Here is a 24,813-nt window from a genome sequence, read left to right on the forward strand (position 1 = left end):
GGATGTCCATGCTCAATCGATTCCACTTTAGATAATTGAACTCGGTTTTTTTTCCTTCTTCAAACATCCCGAAACATTTTTCTTTCATTCTCCATCTCGTTTTCCCTTCCGCCCTCTCTCTCTCTCTGTGTGTGTGTGTTTCAAATTCTCACTTCATTTTATCTCCCATACGCCTCTCATAACGAATGTGCGAATTGCTTTGCAGCATAATAAACAACAGACTCAAACGTTTGCACATTTAATTCAGATTACGGGTTTCTTTTTTATGAAGTGCACATTGGTCGAGAGTTGTTTCTAATCGAACACCATTGTAGCCCATTCCAGTTGAATGCAATTTTTCCACTTTCCTTTCCAGCAACGGCAACGGCAATGGCCGTGGTGTAGCTTCCACCACCATCGAGATGCCATTGTATTTAACATACATACACTTCATTCCATTGTATCTAGATAAGGAATGTAACATTTGGAACAATATTGCATTTCGTTTACGATGTGAGAATTTTTGTTTCCACATCGCATTAGGCGCGAGCGTGAGCAATCTATATAGATTTTGTTTTTTTTTATTCTCGCCAACTCACACTTTGACCGCCGATATACATTTGTAATCATTTCGGATTTTATTGTAATACGGTTTCATTTTGCAATCGAATTGGTAACCATCTGTTCGTTCAATTTCAATAAAATTAATATCGTGAAATCTCAAGCACCGACGGCTGTGAATAATGATAAGAACAATTTTTATTGGAATTTTTGCAATTAAAGGAAAAAAATAGCGACAAATGCATTTCGATTTTTATTTTTAATCGAAAGTTATTGAAGGAATTCAATTAGTTGATCCGATGCGCTTTTTTTTCGAACGATTGAAAGTGAGTCATGACACTGATTGTGTCATGTGAAGCGGTTCTCACATTGTGAACAATAGCAAAAACAAACCACACCAAGTCGATCCGGTTTCTAAATGACCATTTGAACTAGTTTATTGCGCGTGAATGCACTCAACGTTTATTGCAATCAACTTATTTTTTCTTCATCATCTCTCGGTCGTCTTTCATTGAATTCAATTTTATTGACAGTGCACACATCCCCACTCGCACTTTTTTTTAGACACCCGTGCACAACGGACAGATAAAGAGAATGAAGCGTGCATTTTCATATAATAATGTCTTGGGCTTTCTGTGAAATCTTTAAATATAATTAATACCCTCATTGGTCCTGCATTAGATTGCGTTCGTTGCTCTTTTTCCCATCAAATTTTTTTCTTCTTCTTCTTCTTCATTCAATTGGAGAAATTGCATTCGAAGCAAAGCGAAGCATTTTGATTAATTCCACATTTTTCTTTCAATCATTAACAATCACAGTGCAACGTCTTTTCTTCTTCTATTATCTATTCACTCTCTCCGTTGCTTTCTTCGGCATTTTCTTTCGCTTTCTTTAAACGCCATCGTACGCCCTTCGCCCTTCATCCATTTTTCTTCTTCAATCAACTGCTGTTGGCAGAAACTATTTCGACGGATTTAAGAAGTATAAACAAAAGTGCTTTCAACACATTCCTATTCAGCATGCAAATAGAGTCATTTATTCGAGATAAATATTTCACAACAAAGAAATACAACGGCACACCAAGCGTTCAGAAAGACATACATTTATGCGAGCAATTGAATGATGCTTGCATCATTTGATGCGCATCGTCAGTGCTTTCGTTGTGCGTTCGGAGCACTTCGTGCGCTGCCGAAGATCCGAATGTACGGCGACAGCACAATCGATGCGCATCAAATGATGCAAGCATCATTCAATTTCTCGCATAAATGTATGTCTTTCTGAACGCTTGCGGCACACACAACAGTGAATTATTAATCATACATTTATGACATTTTTTTTTCTCGCCGTTTCGACTTGAAAAAGCGCTTTATCATTCGTTGGTTAGAAATTTATCATTTGTTGGTTAGAAATTTATCATTTTATTGGCTGTAGATCATTGTCATTCATTATCGTTTCAGTTTCGTTTTGCTCATGGTTTTCAATATCAAGATTTGTCATCTCAACGAGCATTTGATCGATGGTGGCATATTGTGTGTCATTAACATTTCGCTTCGTTCACCGTTTGAATGCGGCACTTTGGAAAAATGGGATCAACAGATTTTCGTCGATTTTTTGCGATGCACCACCGGTCATCCAACTTACGAATTGACCCACGGTCATGGACATCACAAAACCAATCAGAGCATAATACGTAAAGGTGATTCGAAACAACCAAAATATAGACTCAAACAAATTCGAATTTAAAAATGTTTCTTTACAATGGAACGAAAAGCTTACAAATTATTTGGGCATCCATCAATTTGAACGGGTAGCGTTGGTTCTTTTGCGATATTATTCATTTGTGCACCGATCATCATCACCAGCAACAATATAAAATACACAACAACGCCAACCACTAAACCCTATGATTTGAAGACAGTTTTAAAAGAAGAAGACAGTTTTTGTGTATTTACTTTCGTTTCACCTTTGAATTGGCCGATCGACTTGTCATACCCAGAACGAACATTGCGAAAAACGTTCCGACAAATATGACGCCAATTGTTGTGCCAATTTGAAAAACGCTGCCCATTTTTTCCACCAGAAATACCAGAAGCGTCATTAAAACACCCAGCCCGATTGATATCCATTTCATTGTGGTACTCGCTTCTTTTTCCGTTTGAGCGCCAAAACTAGTTTTTTGTACAGAAAAATCTTTTTACGTCTGTAATTTTTGACAATTACTAGTTTGAAGATGGAAAAAACTATTTGTGTTTATTCCCTGCCCTACCAATCTTTAAAAATATCCGTATAAATAGTTCCGGCCAATGTGTTTATGGCCGATGACATTGTTGATAAGGCGGCTGCAAAAATGCCGGCTGCAAAAATGCCAGCTACAAAAAGACCGGCCAAACCCGGTATCTCTTGTCCGATTTGAACGATATAGTACGGCACTATCTAAATGGGATTTAGAGGGCTGGTCAATAATGAAGACGACTGACTTGTTCGATTGTTGCTTTAAGACTAAACCTTTATTCTGAACATTTCGATTACATACATAAAATGTCACAAATGCTGTCAGTCAGTGTGGCCAGCGCCACACTGAACCGGTTCGTGCTGAATGCACAACAAATTGCATGACCGGTCTACATTACTACTCTTAACAGGGCTTTAAAAAAAAACACTTCTGCCACCAATGCCGTTCTCATCTTATCCGATTTCGTGACGATACCTGAACGAATTGGATCACAATGTTCGTACGATGCATACATAAGTAATCCGAGAATTGCCAGCATTTAAGCCAAAGTTTAGCAAAGTTATGCCAATCACAAAGTATATGACTGATCTAAATTGAAGCGAATTTATAATAAATGAATTAAGTGAATAAAAAGAGATGATTGAGTTAATTTTCATCGAATTAAAAATTGATTTGCGCATTTTTTACCGAATCGAGCTTTTTTCGTCGAAGAATTAGAAAAAAAATGAACGCTACCTTTTGGCTGCTTTTAGATCGGGTAGGGATAAAAATCGTTGAACAGTTGTTTGACCAACGCATGCATGCGATGCAAAATTTATGTTTAAATGGAATAAAAGTGTCCAGAATGATGTTCGTACAAATGGACTGAGATCCATGCTAGGTGAATGGAATAGAATCTAGAATAGAATACACAAAAATCGAAATCATAATAAATGCCAAAATGTTGTTAAAATATTGTAATTAAATTATACTTGAACATAATCAAGCGACCGCCACGTTCGGCAGCTGACCACACATTTGCAAAACCGCCAACGTTGTTTGTGCCCAATAGAATAATTATTATGATTGCCGCCAGCATCACCATAAAATCCGTCCACACAACGGCTCTGCAAAAAAAAAATGCCTTTCTTTTTTGGTTTTGCACAAATTTATGCGATGCAATTATTTTGAATGACATACCTGAGCCCACCAATGGTCGTATGAAAAACGCATATCGCACAAATGGCCGGCGTAACATAGTGTAAATTCAATCCGCTCACTAGAGGAAAATATGTGTTTTTATCATATTAATAATGTCAAAACTTCTCAGTCTCTCTCTCTTATCACGTCGTGTTCTAACGAAAAACGACCGTTTTTTTCGGCTGTTTTCGAAAGTTTTGGCAGACACCATGTGAATTGATGAGAGGGTAAATTAAAGAAAATGTGTAAATTAAAGTGATAACAACCTTGACTAAATGCAAGCGCTGGTACGTAGATAACGAGTGGAATGAAGAGAATGTATTTTGTGGTATAGACAAAACTGGCAAGTAGTCGAATGCGTCGATCGAATCGTCGTTCCAAATATTCAAAACTCGATGTCACACCGAGATTGTGATACAATGGCAAAAAGACGTATGTTAAAGACAAGCCCAACTGTGTGTTGCGGTACAATAATGAAATTTACGGCGAAAATAAATTTCGAAAAGAAAATCAGTGTCAATTTTCGGTAGCTTATCAAGATGGCAACAATCACAAAAACCACGTACTGTGTTCCATTTGAGTAGATTTCAGTGGGTAATCCGACCAGTGTTTGACCAGATATATGGCTACCAACACGGAGAGAAGAAAAAACGGAAATGAGCAAAAAAAAATCAATGTAATTTGATTTATCACACACTGTGTGTCTGCTTCGATCCGCATAAGACACACAGAGAGACAGAGTGTGAAAAAAGGGCTGATACTAACGTAGCAATCAATGATGTTGCAACGGGTAAAATTTTCATCGTTCGCCCACCCAATATATATTCATTTGGATTGTTTTGCTTATGTTTTGAGAAAAATCCATAGTAAATGCCGATCAATGTGGATAGTCCGAGCAACCCCAAAAAGAATCCATAATCGAACCAACTGAAGTGTAAAACGAAATGGTTCGCTTGGTTCGGTGCATTTATCAAATTATGTGATGCGGTCGAGGTTGAGGTTGAGGTTAGATAATTGCAATTTGTTGTGCACGATGGCGATGATGGTGTTTCGAATGCAAGTACGTCTGCCGTTGTGTCAAGTGCACTCAATGTTGTTGTTCGAATTTCGGTAATGCTCATTTTGATTTGAACATCTAACACATTTTTCGAATGAATCAAAACTGATTCGCGGCGTAATTGTGCCATTGTCACAGAACCAACGGAGACGGAGAGAAGAAAAAACGCATTATCGCCAAGATTTAAATCTCCATTATCTTGACATGAACACACACGGGGCACAAGGCTTTATGATGTGATGCGAGTGTGGATTTAATTTATTCGCCATTTTGTAGTTTTTTTTTAAATAATTAAGCCCAGTATGAAATTGATAAAAATATCCAACGATTATCGTTTCACACCATGTGACAATGTGCTTGCAGAGCAAATCGAAACGAACCATTGTGAAATATAGCCCATTTCATTCAGCAATTTTTGTTTAACTTCCGAAAATTTGCTTATCTACACTCAATTTGTTAGAAATGTGAATGGGAAGTGGATATTAAATTAATTAAAATTATTGGCGCATAAAATATATTTTGTGTCGAATTAAAATTGTTCATTATGAATGAATTTGAAAAAAAAATTACATGTACGCTTTCCACATGAAATTTAAAATTCATATGCGCCCAAATCAAAATTGTTTATGCCGTGAAATTGTGCTATTTTTATTGCTACTACTCTCATTTTGTGGAATGTGCCGGTATCGCACTGTGAGCCGACGTCACGAAACAAGATAAATTGTTTATAAAACATTTCCATAAATTAAATTCAACGACATAATTCATGGAGTTAGGATCAACTATGCTTTTTTTTCTCTCGTGATTGTCTTTCATTCCCTTTCGTTCCCTTCATCATTCCCTTTTATCTATTTACATATTTCTCTCCTCCGCTTTCTAGCTCCCCAGCAAAATTTACTGCGATTTTTGTTGTTTTTTTCTGTTGTTGTTTGCCATTTGCAATCTCCTCGTAATGCGTATTGAATCGTCTTCATTTGATGAGCTCTTGAACATCACGAAAATATGCGGTAATTATTATTGCGTATATGGTTTGCTATTTTTTTCCATCTAAAATATGTAAAATATTAAGGTGAATGTTACCATTAAGCAAACCGTAACTAGAAACATTGAAGTAAATACAATGTCAAATGGCTGAACTAGAACAATGTGCTGCGTGCTGAATTCACGTAAATCTCATTTTATCTCGTTCTTGTTGTGTCTTTCAATGTACATTTTTAGCGAATTTGTCTATATTCGGAAGTCTTAACTGTGCAAAGACGCCCCATAAAATATATTCATTCGAGAGTCATAAAAAATGTATGGCAACTCATAATTATACATCACTTGCTCTTTTACCAAGTATCGATTTATATGCAGTTCAAATTAAATCAACTTGAATCTAATTCAAGACGAAACAAAAAATAAAATTTATTTCCGCAAATACAAAAGCGCTCATTTCATTGGACTCTTGGAAAGTAATGTTTTTATTTTTATATTATTTTGCGTAAATTACGGTGCATTGAATATAACGGTAATTAACATTTGTTAGATCGCATTGCACTTTTGCTGAATACGAAGCTCCCGGGCCATTTAATCATACATAATAAGAACAGTTGAACAAAGAAAATATCTAAAGTTAGATTGAAGAATGCCCAATTTGATCATTTTATATATTGTAATTAGTTTGATTGCATTTTTTTCATTCTAATCTTAATAATACCACTATGAACAAAATGACAATGTGAAGTGCATGGTGCGTGTACAGTTGAAATTTCGATTTAAAGACGCCAGCCCCATCGAACGACAACGCATGTTTTTTTTCGTCAGATATATGCATATTAGTGACGATGAACACCATTTGAAATGCCGTTTCGTTCATTCGATTCGCACACATGTGGTACCAACTAAAAGCCCAACTAACATACACACTAATTAACATCGTATTTTCCCATGAATTTCACTTTACATACATCTATTTTCAAGACACATTCTTCTACTTCTATTCACTTGCTGACTCACTATTTCACGCAAACCGAACCATTTAAACCGTCTACGGTACATCGCTATTTATTCACACGTACATATATACGTCTTATGCTATCGTGTTATTTTTTTAAGTAGCCGTCTCTCTTTCACTCTTTTTCATTGCCGCTTTTAGATCGCTGTCTTTCTCCTTCACTGCCTCTATCTCTTTCCTATTTATTCTCGCTTATACATATTACCTCTTGCTCCTTCTCACTCATTCTCTCTCTCACACAAACACATGCCCGCTCGTTCGCTTGTATACATTTGAACGCTTTAATTTGTGTAAAGTCTCACCTGCTTCGTTCTGAAGACGGTTCATCAACATTGTAAAAACACAGTGCTAGAATTACTCGAAGAACTGAAAAAAAGACGATCATCTTTTGTGTTTAGTTTTACGTAGCTCTGGTCTTTGTTGTAAATTTACAAAAAGAACTATGAAGCTAATCTATAAATTAGACAATTTTATGATTGTTGCTCTCTGTTTTTCGTCAAAATGTTGTTGCATTGTTAATTATTGTGATTATTATGATAGCCGGATGAAAGAAATAACAACAAAATTGATAAAAAAACAAACGATCAACACAAAAATTATTAGTTTCTCTGAGAAATAAACATCGTATAATGTAAACATCAATGACTTTAATCATAAGGAATGAAAAGAGTTTATTTACATTGTTTGTGAAAGAGATATAGAGTTTGTCATTTAATTCGGAACATGAATGTGTTCGTGGATAAGGTCGATTTGTGGAAGCCGAATGGATCTAAAGAAGCGATAAATGATATTAAACCATGGACATTTGTTACATGCAATGGCCAACACACAAAAACACGATGATGCAAGTCGAACGAGTGAAGTCAAGTCAAAGGTCAATGTATGTAATTTCATTTACATATTTCTACATATACGAACACACACACACACTATACAGAGGTAAACGAGTTGGCAATGAACACATTTGGCCGGGACATATATACACAAAATAACCGAGTGATTCGGTAATGGTTTCCGTTTTCCAAGAATGGTTTGGCGCGTATCAACTAGTTGAAAATGGTATATTCTCTCGCTCCACACTTCCGAAAATGGTCAATTTAAACGGGCGATATATTTCGCTTTCATGACCAACGCATGTGACATACACACGATATGTTCTTCTATATTTTTTTTCTGCTTTCTATATCCAGCAATTTATGTTTTCATTCCTGTTTTGAGTGAAACCGATCGTTTGATGTTACTCTTTTTTTGAAAAATTCTTTTTCTTGCTTTTTCCAACGCTCTTCAGATCTTTCACTCTCTATCTCTCTTTTAATTTCTCTTTCTCCCCTTTTTCTCTGTCTCGTTTCATCTCTCTTAATGGTTCACAGCAATATGTCATTAAACCAGCATATGCAATGGTGACGAGTGAAAAAAGAACGCAAACCCATTTTTGGAACGGTGTGTATAGAGTGGTGCATTGCACACAGAATACCGATTACGATAAGAGCAAATGGTCATTGCCGTTATGACATTAGATTGCATGGAAAGAGTTCATGACGAAAAAAAAGAACGGAACATTTATCATCGTTACAGATTTACCATAAAGCCACTCCATCGTGCATTTCGAATGAGAAAAAAAGGAACTACTTGACAGCGTAATGGTCGTACTTTGTTTTTCTTTTTTATTGAGACAATTTTCTCCATTTTTATTTATATCAAGACAAGTTGATTCAGTCGATGCCTTTGAAAATCAATAAAGATTGCAATTTAATTCAAATATCGTCTTTACGAATTGAATAAATCGTCTTCTTTGCATTAATTCAATCGAAAGAAAAAGAGAGAGAGAGAGAGAGAGGAAGAGAGAGAGAGAGAACGGAAAATGATTGGCCATTAAAATCGAATTGAAAGTCATAAATATTAATATTTGGCAATTATGATGAAGTTGTCTATATGACAATGTTCCATGGAATCGATGGGTTTCTTAATAACAATCAAAATTGAATCATGCCATTGCGTTGAATTAAGCCATTGATAAATGATAACCAATTTTAAAGTCACACGAAACAAAAACTACTTCAATCATCGAAAAATAGAAAGCGACCACAAAGCGATATTGTGTGTAAATTTGGAAGGAATGTGTACATTTCTGCGACTGGATAAACTTGTTGAGTTCATTGTGTTTCATTCTAACGTGTTGTGTGTGTGTGTGTTCTTTTTTTTGTCGTTCGATCCATTACAGTAATTTGTAATTTCTCGGTACACGAAAATGATGAGTCAGACAACAAAGTGAACATAAACACTTGTTAACGAAGAAAACGAAAAAGAATCAAAAGCAACCGAATGTAGTAAAGTTTGTGGTTACAAAACTTGAAAGTGGAAGTTTTGGATTCATAGCGTTCGAACTTTAACCAAAAGAATGAAAATTGAATGTGCCATTGCTGAAGATGGTACAGCGAATAACGCTCGAGCGTTCGAGAATGAGATGAGAATGAGATAGAGAATGAGAATTGGCGTGCGCTCGTCTCGAAAACAAGTGGTATTGAATGTTGTAAAAGAATCTGAAAATTTGGTGTGGCATTGCTTCAAGTGTGCATCTTGCATCTCAGATAGCATTGAATGTTCGTGAATTACATCCAATTTTACAGTGAATATATTTTTTTTTGTTTTTCTCTTAATAAATCGAAGCACTATCACCACCACCACCACCATCATCATCATTCGACCGTATTTATCATAATTTCAGCGTTGTTGGTCGTTTTATATTTGGATGGCGTTGTCTGTGTGCATTAATCATGCGAAAAATGCAGATTGCAGCAGGTTTTCGGTGAGTTACGTTGTTTAATGCTTCGCTTGGATTAACAACAGATATATAATGAGTCCTTATGCTGTATGCCATCGTGAGCGAAGATCTACTTACATTTTCCGTATTTTTTTTTATCAAGCAATAATAATTTGGTTGGGATTCAAAGTCAAACTCCGTGAACACCTATTTCGAGCAGTGAACACCCGAATACTTATTTCGAGCAGTATCGGTGCGGCAGTAAAGAAGCGTGCGTTTTACGTCATTATATTATCGCTGCTGCCACCGACAATTCATTCCTCCCGTCTTTCTTTTTTCACCGATAAAAATATTCAATTTCTTGATTGTTACACATTGAACATACACCTATGCGCTCCCCATTCTCATCATCACAGAGGTAAAATGCAAAACGACCGTCCGACACTAAATTCGTAGCAAAGTTTATAGCCTAACAGTGAATGAGCCCAAAACAAAGAGCACTCGCGCACACACACAACGTAAATCGATGTGTCATGGGCATAAAGAAGTTTATATACAGAGAATGGAAACGGAAAAACGCATTACAGCAAACGAAGGTGAAGGATACGATATAAAGTAGTTCATCATCATGCACATTCATCGGTTGCGCGGAAAGTGTGTATGGGCGCACGGTATGCGACCATTTTGCCGTCTCTGCATTTTTCGTTCATGGTTTACGTTCAAATAATTTATGACTCATTACTACGTTTGCTAAGGATATAGACACACACACACATAAATTTGTATGTGCATGTGTTTCTTGTGTGTATTCATTCACTTTCGGGAGGGTGGAAGTTTTTATTGGAATTTTTCTGTCGGTCGTTTTTCACCTGAAATGGAAACGGAACACCGCATCCTATGGTGCATGAATGAATAGTGCCTTCTCTCAATCTTTTTCTTCGGATTTTCTACATTTTTTTTGCTCCTTTTTTCTTTGCACTTATTTTCATTTGTGTAACAAAGAAAATTCATTTCGATGATTCCTGATATGGTGATCATCACTGTTGCACGATCAAAAATGAATGGAAACCATTTTCTTGAATAATCTGCGGCAACGAAAGAAATCTTTGCAAAATAGCATCTCATAAAAACACATTTTTTCACTTTTTGAATAGAATTCTTGCTTGATATTTTTTTTTTCATCTCTTCAATGATGGATTTTTGTTGGTCGCATTCAACAAATAAGAATGAAGAGGAATCTATCTATCACATTGAGAAGATTTTTCATTCGAAGTTGGCATTTTTTTTTAGAAAAAAAAAATGATGTGATAATGGTCAACAGGCAAGAGTATTTGTGCACAATTTTTCTTATATATTCTCTCATTGAGGTGAAAAGTGCTTTTTATCAACTCAAAATGTTCCATCATCGACAAAAGTATATAAATTTACGCATCGCGAGTTTCACGTATTTTGCATCCATCATACCAGGCCAGACATTACAGCAGCCAAATGAAGAAAAAATACAAAACGAAATACGCTGGCATGAAATTGAAGTGTTTCGGTGAAAAGTCAAATAAAGTCGCTTAGCTAAAAAGCACTTAAAATTTTTGCATTCAATAAGAAAATGGCGTAGAACAAACAAAAACTTTTTGAATTACCAACATTGCATACACACATATATATTCAGATGTAAAATGAATGCAGTGAGATGGTTGATGTGCCATTGATCACATTTGCAAATGCAGCGAAAACTTCGGGAATAAAAATGAAAAATTTAATGATTTGTTGCTTGGAGAAATGTTGCTTGTACCAGAACTGTTTCGTTTTTTTTTTTTTTTCAAACATGAATGCATCGTTTTTCAAGCCAAAGATGAGGAAAGAGAGCACTAACCCCATTCCAACTCTTACCCAATGAATGTCATTCCATTTTGTCTACTTTAATTCAGTTTGAGCGCCAACAACAAACGACGACCAAATGAGCAATGAGCAAAAACCTTAGATAAACAAAAGAAATAAAGCAAACCAGATAAAATAATTTAATTTGAAATTGCAGTGAACACATTTCCGGCACATTTCGAACAAACGAGCCCCCGTCGTTCACTTTCTTCCACCAAAGAATTGGAGTTTCTTTCACTATCTCGCCGAAAGTATATCACAACGGTATGACGCGCACATGCATATACCAAGAGACAGTATGAGCTGTCGCAGCTTATTCCGTTGCTACACAAAAGAACGAAAGATGAGTGGTGCCGTTGCGGTTGTTGTTGCTGCTCTTTTTATTAGCTGCATCATCTTTGACATCTGTTCGTTGGATGCCTTTTTATACTATGCATCCGTTACAATTTGCAATTCCTTGACGATTTTGCCATACGCAACAACAACAACAACAACATACCCATCCATGTCAATATTTTTAAGACGAACACTTTCTTTCTTCCGGCACAACAACAATGTTTTACACCATTTCTCGTCACACATTGTTGCTATATTCTATATTCCTCATAGAGAGCTATGTTGATAGCACAATTTCGCCGTTGTTAACAAACGACCAACAACCGAATCAACTTTTAACGAACATTTTCAGACACCGATAAAATTAGCACTTAAAATTTTGTACAACAAATGATACACACACGCACACACAGATCCACAGTATATAAAAAAAGACGGATTATGTGCCAACATTTATCTCTCTCCGCTACTCCTTCTCACTCCTTTTCTTTTCGGTAATTTTAAACACATTCGCATTTTTTTCCCAGTGAACAAACTTTAAAACACCCGCTTGACTTGATGTATTGAAATTGAACTTTGATAGTGAACAGGGTTTTGAAAATATACGGTGCAAGCGATAATTCATGTCGCATGAGTTTAAAATTTCAATAAAACCCTCGAGATTAATTAATTAGAACCATTTTTTTCTCTTCTCTCGATCTCATCATGTGGTCTCTCTTGTTTTTTTTCTTCGTTATTGTTACAGCTGCTCTCATACTTCTTTCCATTTTAAATCTTTATCTTTTTTTTCTTCGTTGGACTTGTCGAGCAACGCTTGATTTTATTTCCTTTTTCCATCGTTTCCATCTTTGTCCCTTCGTCTTATTCGACATAATTTTATTTAATGTTATGCATTGAACACACGCCATTTCACTTCCGAAAATGAAGGAAACGCATAAGCGCTCACACCCGATTTCAATGCAAATTCGATCAATTGATACGATTCAAATATTTGTATGTCTATTAAAAATTACCATACCACATATACATATACATAGAGAAAAAGTTCTTTAAACAGGGTGTGTTTAAAAAGTTTTTTTTTGTGTTACAAAGCAAATCGACATTTTATACATCGTGTATGTGTGCATGTAATGCGCATTATTCGAATTTTATTCATCGTTCGTCTCTCCAGTGACCATATTATAAAGTTTTTGCTTGAAAGAATTCGTCTTTACGCTATCTACCACACACTCACAAATCGCAACAAGCGGAAAGGTTTTGAAGACGAGCACGGAGAGACGAATGAAATACTAACTATATTGCCATTTGACGCCATTCACCCTCATCGGTTTTGCTTACTTTGACTTTGATTTGTTGCGAATGCTTTATGCACTCCACGTGAAATTTGATCTGACTCATAATAATGAGCAGCAGAAGTTTAACGAAATCAAGAGAGAGAGAGAAAAAAATTACTCTTTATCGGTTGGAATATTGTTGGCTCTAGTTTTCAATCGATCTTGCTCTCCTTTCTCTCTCTCTCTCTCTCTCTCTCTCTCTCTCGCTTTCTCACTCTCTTTCAATGTGCACATGTGATTGCACGATTTGGTGGTGACAGAGAAAAGAGAGTCGCGGGGGAGAAATCCCATGAAAAATCATTTTTTGGACTGAGATTTATGGCCGTGATTTTCGACCGCCGCCACAAGCTCTGTGTAAATTTTGATAAACTATATCAGATTGCGTTTAATATAACTCGACAACAATACGTGAGGTTTATGCAAATAAAGAGTTCAGTTCCGCGGTTATATCACACTCACACACACACACTCAGCACATACACGCAGACATATCATCGTCAAAGTGATATTTGGATATATTATTACCGCATTTTGGGTTCCATAATGTGAAATTTCCCGTAGCGCATTCTTTTGCCGTTCTCTTGAAAAGTGCCTCAAATGGGTAGTTTCAACTGAAACCGAAAATAAACAACAACCAAAAAAATTGCCCATTAACCGGTTTTATGCATGTGTTTATATATTCCCATATTTTCCTCATTCCAAGTGACATAACCGTTTTGGCCAAAGCATTTCCGTGAATTTTTGGCGAACTAATTTATAAAACATTTTTTTTTATGGTGGGTGTTCCGCTTCAAAAGGACGTTTTTTGTGTCGTTTCATTTGTCACAAGCAGAAAAAGTAGCGACAAATTTCGCTATTTTCCGTTGATATGGAAATTGTGTGTCTGTGTGTGTGTACGACCCGGCACATTACCACAGGCCATAATGGATGAATTACGAAGAAAGTTTACAACAATTAGGCACGCAATGTGAACACATGTTTGAATTGACCACGAAAATGCGCGAAAAAAAGTGGTATTTCTGCAAAATTTGGCCTTTCGAGGCTGCAAGAGGAAAGAAATCAAAATGCGTCCATTGAAAGACATATTTTTCGACTGTAAGGCGAAATGAGTACTCCATAATACATAATTCATAATCAACTCCATACGCGCGCGTGTATTGGGCGATGGAAAGTTTCTAGCAGACGGTTTATAATTTGAATGTACTTTGAATATGGTTTAATTTTGTGTTTTTTCCTACTTTCGTCGCTCTGTTTTCCATTTTGGTTTTCATGCTCATAAAACTGTCTGAAAGGAGCCAGAGTATGTGTTTATGCTTTTGTTCCGGCACGTTGTTTGGGAAGCACTGAAATGAAATAAAATATGCTTTAAATGAACACAAACAAAGGATGTATACATGAAAATCATCGTTGTGTGTATGGTTTTTTTTTTGTTCATTTTCTTTTTCGTTCTCTTCGTTGTTGCTTTTCATTTGCAATGCCTTTTGTTTATTTATTGTGATGTCATGCCGATGAGTAAGATGTGAAAACAAAAATCGTTTGAAATTTAATTGGGTTGTCGTAGCCAAGTTTTGCCGCTTTCGTAGCAAAAGCCACTAAACCACATCCTTTTTCGCCTAGCACAAAAGTAAACAATTTAATCGAGAACGCAATGAGAACTGAAGAAGAAGAAAAAATATTGCCAGATATTGAAATGTTAACATTGCTCAAAAAGCGTATACACGCACCAAATCATGATATGCCAGAAGTGCTTTTTTGTTTCTTCTTCTTCTGTTTGCAAGAGAACAGATTCAAGTGATGCTGGCACAACCAAAAATATGGCGCGTTTATACACATACACACTTTATGGTAATTAAATGCCATACGAAAACGATTAAATAACAGTCGAAAATGGTTTCACATTACCGTCACCGCATCACAAAGTGCACACGCTTTCATATATTTATTCAATAAATTCATTTAAATAATGCAACGAAGATTGAATGAGTATGCTGGGATTCGGCACTTTGTGAGTGTATTTGACTTATCCGACCAGAGAATGCTCGAGATTCGATTCAATAGCATGTAAATGTGTTTCGCCTGAGTAAATAACAGGACAAACAATTGAGAGTTGGGCATCAAAAACAGCCTGACGCAAAACGGAGAGAAACAGACAGAAAGAGAGACGAACCTAATGGCAGAATGGGAAGTTTCATGCTTTTTCAATTTCACTTTTACGGAAAAGTTTCGAAAAGAGAGCCAGAGAGAAATATGCAACAAGAGAGAGAGAGAGAGAGAGAGAGAGAGAGATAGAGAGAAAGAGAGAGAGAGAGGGAGAGCTTCAATTGAAATAACAAGCGCGGTGTAAAATTCAAAAGTAGCAACGAGAAATGTGGTGCTTGGCCGCCACCGTAGCCGGTTGTTGCTCATTTTGTGAGCGCTAGTTTTTGGCAAAATTGGAAAACAAGAAGTTTAAGTAATTTCCGTTTAGTTACTGTGTGGTTTTGACAATTTCAACTAAATAAATTACAAATATCTCAACATTTCCATTTCTCATTCTCGATCACATTCGATGTCTATGCGTTATATCCAACTGTCGTTCCTTCCCTTTCTCTCTCTCTCTCTCTCTCTCTCTCTCTCTCTCTGGCTCTTCCACTTTCTTGCTGCTTCAAGTGGATGTTTAAAGTGTGCAAAAACACCCATTGATGCCATTTATTTGTTTGGAGATTCATATCACGCAACCATACATACACACACAAGCACACACACATTTCAACATTCATGCACAGTGCATCGTTGTTTGTTAATGCTTGAAGGCTTTTTGTTTTTCTCATAATACAAACTATTTTATCGTAGCGGCACTGGTAATAGAATATTCCATATTCAAAGTGAAAAGTTTACCCACCGTATTTAGCGAGAGAGAGAGATATGTGGTGGCCTATGTTGAAAAATGACGCGCACAATTTTCCACACTGTCAAACAAACAACGAGAAAACACACTTATTTTGTGCTCAAGAGATTGAGACAGAGACAAACACACACACACACACACACACTGAGAGAGCAAAAAAAGTAACACCAAATTGCTACTTAAATTTTTAATGTGTTTTATGAACGGTCTTTAAGTTGCCACGCTATACCATCAGTTTGCCATGTGATCGTATTATGAATAAGTGAAATGAATGCGAAGCGGTAATACATTTCCATGTTTGCGGTGTTATTAAATTGAAACTAAACTAGGCACAATTCCGCCGAAATTGTGAAACAGTGAGAGAGAGAGAGAGAGAGAGAGAGAGAGAGGGAGAGAGGAGTTGCCATGAGAGAGTTTGAAATATAATTTTCCACATCTAACGATGCGGTATGAACTTTTGTGCCGTAGATAAAGTGCAGCTGTTTCTCATCAAGTGATGCTCTAGCCGCTTTGAACACAAGCACACTCATCCATTTTGTGGCATAAAAATGAACGCTTTTCCGCGTGACACATTCAACTATTTTCTATTTTGATGTAAAAAGTGAGAAATACACCTGATACACGTGCAACTCATTTAAACATCTCGATGCAATTTAAAATCTACATACACCCAACCCACCAAACAAAAAAAAATCTTCCACTCTCTTAATTCGTTGCTTTAAAATTAATTTCCCCCGCGCCAAAACAATGTCTACTTCAAAAAATGACAGAAATTTTACCACCCTTCCCCCAAAAAAACCAAGCGCCAATTTAAGACAATTGTTGTTCGTAATCATCATCTTCATCTTTCTTTTTTTTTCGCTTCACCGTTGTTGTGGGTTTGTTATAGAATTTTTGGTTCCCTGACAGCGGAGGCGGACCACGATGTTGTTAAGAAACACTTGCATCAAGAACTTTGACATGAAATTATCTATTTAAATCGACTCGAAGATTGTTCTCAAAATGCAAAGAGCAATTTGTAAACGAGAAAGACACACAGAGAAAAAGTGAGATAAACAGAAATGGTATGAGATTATACGAAGCAATCATGTTGGTATTCAGGAGTTCTTTATTTGCTATTTGTTAAACATCTGAATCTATAATGAGTGCGCGTTTGTTACCATTTGACATGATGCTACAGCATACATACAGACAAATACTCGGTTCGCTTTGCTTATTATGAATTTTGTGGCAAGCAATGTTCCTTCATTTATTTTTGAGCAGGCTAAAGTGAATAGACAGAAGGGGCGACACATACATGCAGTCTTATATTCATAAAATGGTATACATGCGGGGATGGAAATGTTGTTTTAGTTCGATTTTCACATTGTACAACCATTGGAATGGGGTGCATCATTTTCGCCCATGTGATGTGTGTGTGCGCGCCAAACATGAATTAGATCGAAATTGGTAAAACTTTGAATTTGCAAGGCTGAATTTAATCTCACACCTATTTTGTCAATTTAGTGTGTCGTTGCTGCCGTTGAAACAATTTACAAGGGTCATGATCCTAGATAGATTCACTTCATGCCAAATGTAGATTCACTTACATTTCAACCCGACTGTTCGGACTCTTTGCTATATCACTCTCACAAACACAGTACTCCCGAAGTTAGAGAAAGAGGTTGAGCAACCACGTAAAAAACCTGACACAATGACATAAACCAAAACAAACGCCGAATGTTTTAATTCTTTTCAAATCGAAAAAACATACGCTCAAATTTTTGCCGGAGAGTAATTATCAAATGGAGCGACTTTCCCTTTTTTTATCCACCGCCCTTCCAACATACCATTAATAGAACGCATAACAAAATAATATTCACTATTCAACAAAATAAGAGAGAGCAAAAAAAATTGTATGCTCTATTGTATGGTTAAAAGTGTTTGCGTTTGGTGTCGATGTTCGGATTCTATACGGTTGTGATTGCAGCGCCGACGTCCAATGTATTTTACTCTATTTCCCATTTTGTAACCACCTCATTCATTGTAATTTGATTGTGCGACTCTGGGGTTTTTATTATACTGTACATACGCATCTCGCTTTGATTTCAAATACGTTCGTTTAAAATGCGTTTTGTCGAGTTTTAAGTGTTTTTCTTTCTGGCTTTAGCTATAATTCTGCAACGACATTGTTCTTTCTATTCAAACTTGGGTTTTAACAACAAACACACATCTCTTTCTGTGTTTTTCATTCTCTCTCTCTCTCTCTCTCTCTCTCTCTCTCTCGTTCCTTCATCTCTTTCTCGTTTTCGTTCGCAATTTTATATCCATTAAGTTTATTTCCGTTGAATTTCACACAAAACTTCGAAATGCCATTTTCTAAAATACCACTCACTTTTGACGCACTCACATGAAAACATACAATTAAAATTTAATTTCATTTTCTTCTTCTCCTCTCTTTTTTCTTTACAGTGTGACGTTTATAAAATAGAAAACGGTAAGTGGTGATGAGGTTTAAGCAAAATCAAGGATAGAAACAAGTTATTTTACGAGGGGCCACACAAGTTTTGCCACATCATTTTTTTCAACCCATCACTCAAAACATTTTCCTTAATTAATAAATAATTAGACACAAATGATATCAGTAATCCCATGTGAATGACAAACACTTTGTGTTCATCACTTTTTTATCGTACCGGTTCGTAAAAGTTTTTTTTTTCAATAGAGTCATCAAAATAAAAAAAAGCCATTTCCAAACATTTTTCAATTTAAAAATAATTCGTCAAATGGCCAATTTTATTTCCCATTCACTCATTGGCTCGAACAAAAAAGCAATGTTTATTGCTTGCAACAAAGTATGAAAGGGATATTTTTATATGTTTTCACATCAAAAGAGTTATCAATTTTATTCATCGAACAAATTCCATTTCAATTGACAATTTAAATGCATTTTTATACACCATGAATATCATAAAAGGAATCAAATTGAAAACATTTAATTTTTTTTTGTTCAATGAAAGTGCAACACAGCTAAAATCACTCTATCAATCAAATTAAAATTAGTATACGACTAGCTCGAGATATTATCTTTTTAAATTGAATCAATCGAATGTGCGTAAAACGATCGAATCGAAAACAATAAAATACATTTTGAAAAGAAGAAAGAGAAAGGCAAAAGAGAGATAGAGATAGAAAAAACGGCGGTTTTCTGCACGAGACGAACATAGCGAATCGCGTCATTAATTTAAATCGATTTCAGACATATCGATGGATCGAGGGAGTGAAAGAGAGCAAAAAAGTGAGATAAAACCAAAGAGAGATTTAAAAAAAAGCGAAAAAGTAAGCGAGGAAGAGTACATCCAATTCTAAAGTACACATCTGCATCAATTTACAACGTAATTAATCGACATTCAATTTAGTCATTACAATGACACAGCATTTTTCCATTTTTAAATTCCCGTTTTGTAGTCATTTCCATTGAATTAAGAGGTTGGGTATTGTATTTATAGACAAAAGAAAAATAAACAATTTGGAAAAGTCCGTCTGAAAAAAGATTGCCGGCAAAGCTTAAGTCAAAAAGTCCCGAAACTTTTCATGTCAGAAAATGCATAAAAACTTGCATAAGTCGGCTAAACCCACCTGAAAAAACTAGCATTGAAAATCTCTTCAAAAAATGTGGCCAAAACACCCGTAAAACCTCTTCAATTTGCTGTAAAACTGTGTATATTTTCCATATTAATAAATGTAATCCCGAAATCATGTAGTGTATGTGTGAAATCGGTCCCAATGAAATAAATAGAAAAACCATGGATTCGTTGAGACATTAAGCGACGGTTGTTTTTTTTTTGTTTCGTATTCAAAAAACATTATTTTTATGCAGTTTTTCTTATTTTGCCTTGAATTCAATTTGAAATGTAAACATGATGGAAATGAATTGGTTTGGTGTTGCTTGTACGTCGCGCTATTCAGGGTCGCAATAAGGATATTAATGTGGAAATGGCAATTTTGAAATTTCCCATCATATCTTGCATTAGCAAATAGTTATGGTGTGTGTGCAATTTTTTTTATTTCGGTAGCAAAAGCCATACACAGTGTCGGACAGAGAGAGAGAGTGTGTGTGAGAGAGAGAGAAAATCCATTAAACATTTTTATTTTCGCATTAATGTTGTTTATTGTCGTGTATGACACTTTTTTAAGTAAACATTGTAGCATCGGCGTGAATTCATATTCGCAACGTTGTTTTGTCGCTTTCGCGAAAGAGTGCAATGCAATTCAGCCCGAGCAAAAGACAGAGAGAGCTCGTGCGCGTTCGCATACATTTTATGGCAATCGGATGTGTAATAAATATATTGGTAAATACGTGCATGCTATGAACTCTCTGTGTACAATACACTTTCATAATGGTAAAAATTGGATCGGATGACCCATCATCACGATGATATGTGTGCTGCGTCGGAGGTTTTTGTGTGTACGCGTGCTATATCGTTTCGCCACCCCAATATCATAAATACTTAACTCGCTTAAACATACATGAGAATGTATCATCCACTTGGAAAGCACTTTTTATTCGAATTGGACATACGATGCGTGTGTATGTTGTGTGCCAACGACGACGACGATGACAACGACACAACTATGCCGGGAGTTATGTATGTAGCGTGTTATGGAAAAGACACTGTCGCTGAAAGTTTTTTGTGTTTGGCTTTTCTATCGCTCGTTGCACTTCATTTTATTATGAAAATATGGAGAGTAGAGTAGAAAAGCATTTATATATAAAGAGCCAAGAGGCAGCATTATCCTCGTCGTTGTCGCCGCCGTACAACCAGGAGACACCAAGTTATTGTTGGCGATTATGAAGTCGCGTCGCGTATATTAATGGTATTTCTCTGCATCAAAACAAACATTCACTCGGTTCGTTCACTTCATAAATTCATTTCATACCGTAAAAGAGCGAAAAACGCCGTTCATCTGGCGATGAGATGTTGATCACTTTGGTTGGCATGAAACAATGAATTGTTTAGTTACAAAAATGTGATTAGAAATGACAACGAAATTTCTCGTTATTTCTTTTATATTTTTTTGTGCCGAGTAATGGTGAATCCACATGAAATTGTTCAAATTTTTTACATAAAATCTGGTGCGATCTCTTATTCGCACTTTCACATCAATTCGACCGATTTACAAAATGGGAAAAAAATCTAAAATTACAATTTTCGCTCGACATTCACAAAACGGTGACTTGACAAAAAAAGCAAATAGAAAGAACACAACTGGTCTTCTTCTATTTTATAGCCAGTTGGAGAATTAATCGTCGGTCGTTAGTTTTTGTTCGGCTTAGACGGCTCCTTTTACCTTCGTTTTTCTCTCGTTCATCTTACATTTGATTGTTTAGAATATGTGATTCTCTGGTCAAAACAACTGTTTATTATGGGCAAACTTTCACAATAGAAAAAAAAAACACGAACGAATTAAATAGATTATCTAAATTCAACAATCGCTTGATGATTTTGTAGTTTATATGAACATGAAGTTGTTTATATTGTGTTTAACTGTTTTCGGGGTGATACACACAATAACAATTCCCATTTCGATTTCGGCAAAGTTCAATAGAAACATTATACAATCGTTAGTTTGAGAAAGAAAAAAAAATGAAGTAGCAAATGCATCGAGCAAAACTAGATTACCATCTTGACTTTCGGTCGGGGGAGTCGAAGTGGTGCCGTCACTATTTTAACATTTTCCCAACAACAACAAAAAAACGATATATCTATTCATCTTAAGTAGAGAGTGCAAGCGAATTGTGATAGACTCAACTCCAAAGGGAGAGAGAAAATAAGGGAAAAAAGGGTCGTTTCAATTCATTGCATTGCTTTATCGCTTTTTGCCATTGTGTTGCGTCGGACGATTTAATGTGCCGAGTTTTATTCGAAACACAGACAATAATTTGTGCGAAAATAAAAGAGTCAAAAAATCTCGTTTTCTCAACAAATTCACGAGCCGCCGAATAAACTCATATCATTCGAAATATAACGGCCGCACTGTTGCTTTCGCACAAATTGTGACCGGTTAATGTGTGTGTATGCGAACGTGTATTGCATAGATTTGTACGCATTTGAAATTCATTCGTTGCCTATTCGCATTTGATCGGGTTGGTTTTTGCATGCTTTCATTATTATCAAACAAGCATTTAATGCTCATTTATTTTTCGAATGCGCGCAAAAGTCGTCGTCGTCGTCGTTGTCGTTGTCGTTCAGGGGGCAATTTCATCCATAATAAACATAATCTTTTGCAAATTTGTGCACGAACACGATTATTCGTCGTCGTTTGTGAAATTTTCTATTAAACGATTTTATATGCGACGGCAGATATATAAATTACATTGGCTTTTGTGTTTTTGTACATGTGCTGATGATGATGATGTTGTTGATCTATCTTTCTCTCTCTCATTTCTCTTTCTGTCTGTCTCTATCTTGTTTTGAGCGTGTTGATGTCTGTTAATTCACATTCAAACCGATTGAATGATGTGATTCCGGTTGCTTTAGCGAACAGAAGTGACAGAGTGGGAGTTATCACAATGATATTATTTCGGTGGCATTCATTTAACTGCTGATTTTGGAAAATCGTTTGCCATTAAAACAAATTCATTCACAATTCACATATATGGTGAATACAGTAAAAATAGCGTTTCCCCATACTACAAGTAGCGTACGCATTTAAAATCGCCTTCAAAAATTGTTCGGAAATTCAACAATAAACTAAAGTCATAAAGAGATATCTTTGTCGCTAGCAACGACACATAACATGCTGGTGAAAAAGAAATATGTGAACGACGCAATAATAAATATTCGAATTTTAAACAAAAAGCGCCTAATGAGTGCCACTTGCTTTTCGTCATAAAATCTGTATCACATGATTTGTATTCTAATTAGAACCGAATAATGAGATGAACTGTGACAAATGCTATTTTTCAATACAAAATGCAAGTATGGAGCGACACATGGATGTTTCATAATCTCAATTTGTTTATCAATCAACCATCTACTTTGTGTCAAACACATGCTTTCATAGATCAGATATTCGCTTTTGCTTGTCATCTTTACTTGAACAACACACTGACATCAATCCGTTATGCATTCAATCATCATTAAATTCCGAATACGTTGAGCAAACAGAAATTAAGCAAATGATTTTTCTTTTCGTTTGCGATGAAGCTTATGCGGTGAGCACGTCAAATTGCTAATCACATCTTGATTGATTTATTTGCACTAATTATTATTCAGAAATGACCATATCGACATTAAAACCAAGACAGTTGCTGTAACAACAAACGGTCACTTTTCAGGCTAAACAAACAATAAAATTGATGAGAATAAACCGACATGATCAAACACAGCATGCATGTTCACTATTTGCTTTTGTTCAATAACAACAGTTCTCGCACTTTTTCGAATAGAAATGCAAAAAAAAATATGGTTGTGTAAGATAGATTAACGTTTTCGCATTTATTATTATATATGATGAGTGTTTGGAGCGAAATTATAATCGACACTTCAATCAGTCACAATTATGAGAAATTCTTTCACATTTCCATTGGAGAGTAGTCTTGACGCAATTTGATTACGATAATCATATTTAGAATAAAAGAGATCAATCAATTTTTTACGGTCCATTTTGACAAAGTTAATTAGCAGTAGCCATTTTCCATTCGAACCATTCAACAGTTTTACGCATACTTTAACCAATATTAATATCTATACATGATACAAAGACTGAATACAGTTATCGGATTATATATGGAATATAATTTCATAAATGGAATCCATACAAAATCATTAAAATCGATGATTTTCATCACAAATGACTACTACAATTGCATACGCTCGAGATTTGGTTGAAACGACTTTAAAATTTTATGTAGAATTATAAATTGAGGAAAAGTCTTGTTAGTTTATTTATTTATGGGTAGCAAACATATAAAGAATGGTATTTTAAATCCAGGGCATAAAATACCAAATTTTCTTCACTACCGATTCCACTTGCGATTTCTTGAAATTTATGACTACTTGAAACTCTTAACCCAGAGCAAAGCATTTTTGCTCGTCTCAAAATGTGATATATTTCAACAGTGACTTTTATAACAAATTTACCATTTTTCCCACTTTTTCGGTAAAAATTTAAAGAAATTCGAAATTTGAAGTCTTGTTTTAAAATTCGTCCTTAGAAGATTTGCAATCAATTTATTTGAGAGAATCTTTATCATTTTTGAATTAAATCGAAATACCAAAATACTATGAAAATTATTTGCATTTAAATTATATATTTATTTTCACGTTGAATGGGATAAAACAATAAATTACTTAATTTCTATGAAAAGGCTCGGTAAATAATTTTATAGCTAAAAAGTGAATGCTGAATCGAAAAGCCATATTGGAATGTCCAGGAAAGAGAATATTCTAGCGAGCTTAAGATGAAATTGAGGCGGCTGTTGAAAGTGTTGAAACAGAAGCGGCAGTTGAACCAGTGCCAGCAGTTGAACCAGTGCCAGCAGTTGAGCCAGTGCCAGCAGTTGAACCAGTGCCAGCAGTTGAACCAGTGCCAGCAGTTGAACCAGTGCCAGCAGTTGAACCAGTGCCAGC

General features: G+C 35.7%; 3 protein-coding genes across 4 annotated transcripts in view; 1 reads left to right on the plus strand and 2 right to left on the minus strand.

Moving 5' to 3' along the window:
• LOC116347928 (protocadherin-like wing polarity protein stan) overlaps positions 1-24,813 on the plus strand; it is a 91,419-nt gene that overhangs the window by 42,708 nt on the left and 23,898 nt on the right. For both annotated transcript variants that reach the window (XM_031778738.1, XM_031778737.1), the window contains exon 3: positions 18,650-18,674. The gene's annotated coding sequence lies outside the window, so the exon portion shown is untranslated. The remainder of the gene's footprint in view (positions 1-18,649; positions 18,675-24,813) is intronic.
• Positions 2,313-5,086, minus strand: LOC116347842 (sodium-coupled monocarboxylate transporter 1-like). Its single transcript, XM_031778581.1, has 10 exons — positions 4,718-5,086; positions 4,494-4,578; positions 4,219-4,411; positions 3,953-4,031; positions 3,745-3,879; positions 3,509-3,649; positions 3,286-3,361; positions 2,807-2,973; positions 2,504-2,708; positions 2,313-2,441 (listed from the first exon to the last, which is right to left on the minus strand). Exons 1-10 carry the CDS (start codon positions 5,071-5,073, stop codon positions 2,313-2,315), a joined length of 1,566 nt encoding a protein of 521 aa, XP_031634441.1. The 5' UTR covers positions 5,074-5,086.
• LOC116347843 (uncharacterized protein DDB_G0271670-like) overlaps positions 5,624-24,813 on the minus strand; it is a 20,424-nt gene continuing 1,234 nt past the window's right edge. Inside the window, exon 5 of the mRNA XM_031778582.1 lies at positions 5,624-5,700. Coding sequence (XP_031634442.1) covers positions 5,624-5,700 — 77 coding nt within the window. The remainder of the gene's footprint in view (positions 5,701-24,813) is intronic.

The sequence above is a fragment of the Contarinia nasturtii genome, unplaced genomic scaffold, assembly GCF_009176525.2.
Source record: "Contarinia nasturtii isolate CC-2019 unplaced genomic scaffold, AAFC_CNas_1.1 Cnas_scaffold_2166, whole genome shotgun sequence".
NCBI lineage: Eukaryota > Metazoa > Arthropoda > Insecta > Diptera > Cecidomyiidae > Contarinia > Contarinia nasturtii.

Coding starts and splice junctions, on each gene's coding strand:
- LOC116347842 (XM_031778581.1), bottom strand. CDS start 5,073: ATGAGCATTACCGAAATTCGAACAACAACATTGAGTGCACTTGACACA. Junction 3,880..3,952: donor ACGACCATTGGTGGGCTCAG/GTATGTCATTCA, acceptor TTTTTTTTGCAG/AGCCGTTGTGTGGACGGATT. Junction 3,362..3,508: donor GATCTAAAAGCAGCCAAAAG/GTAGCGTTCATT, acceptor GCTTCAATTTAG/ATCAGTCATATACTTTGTGA.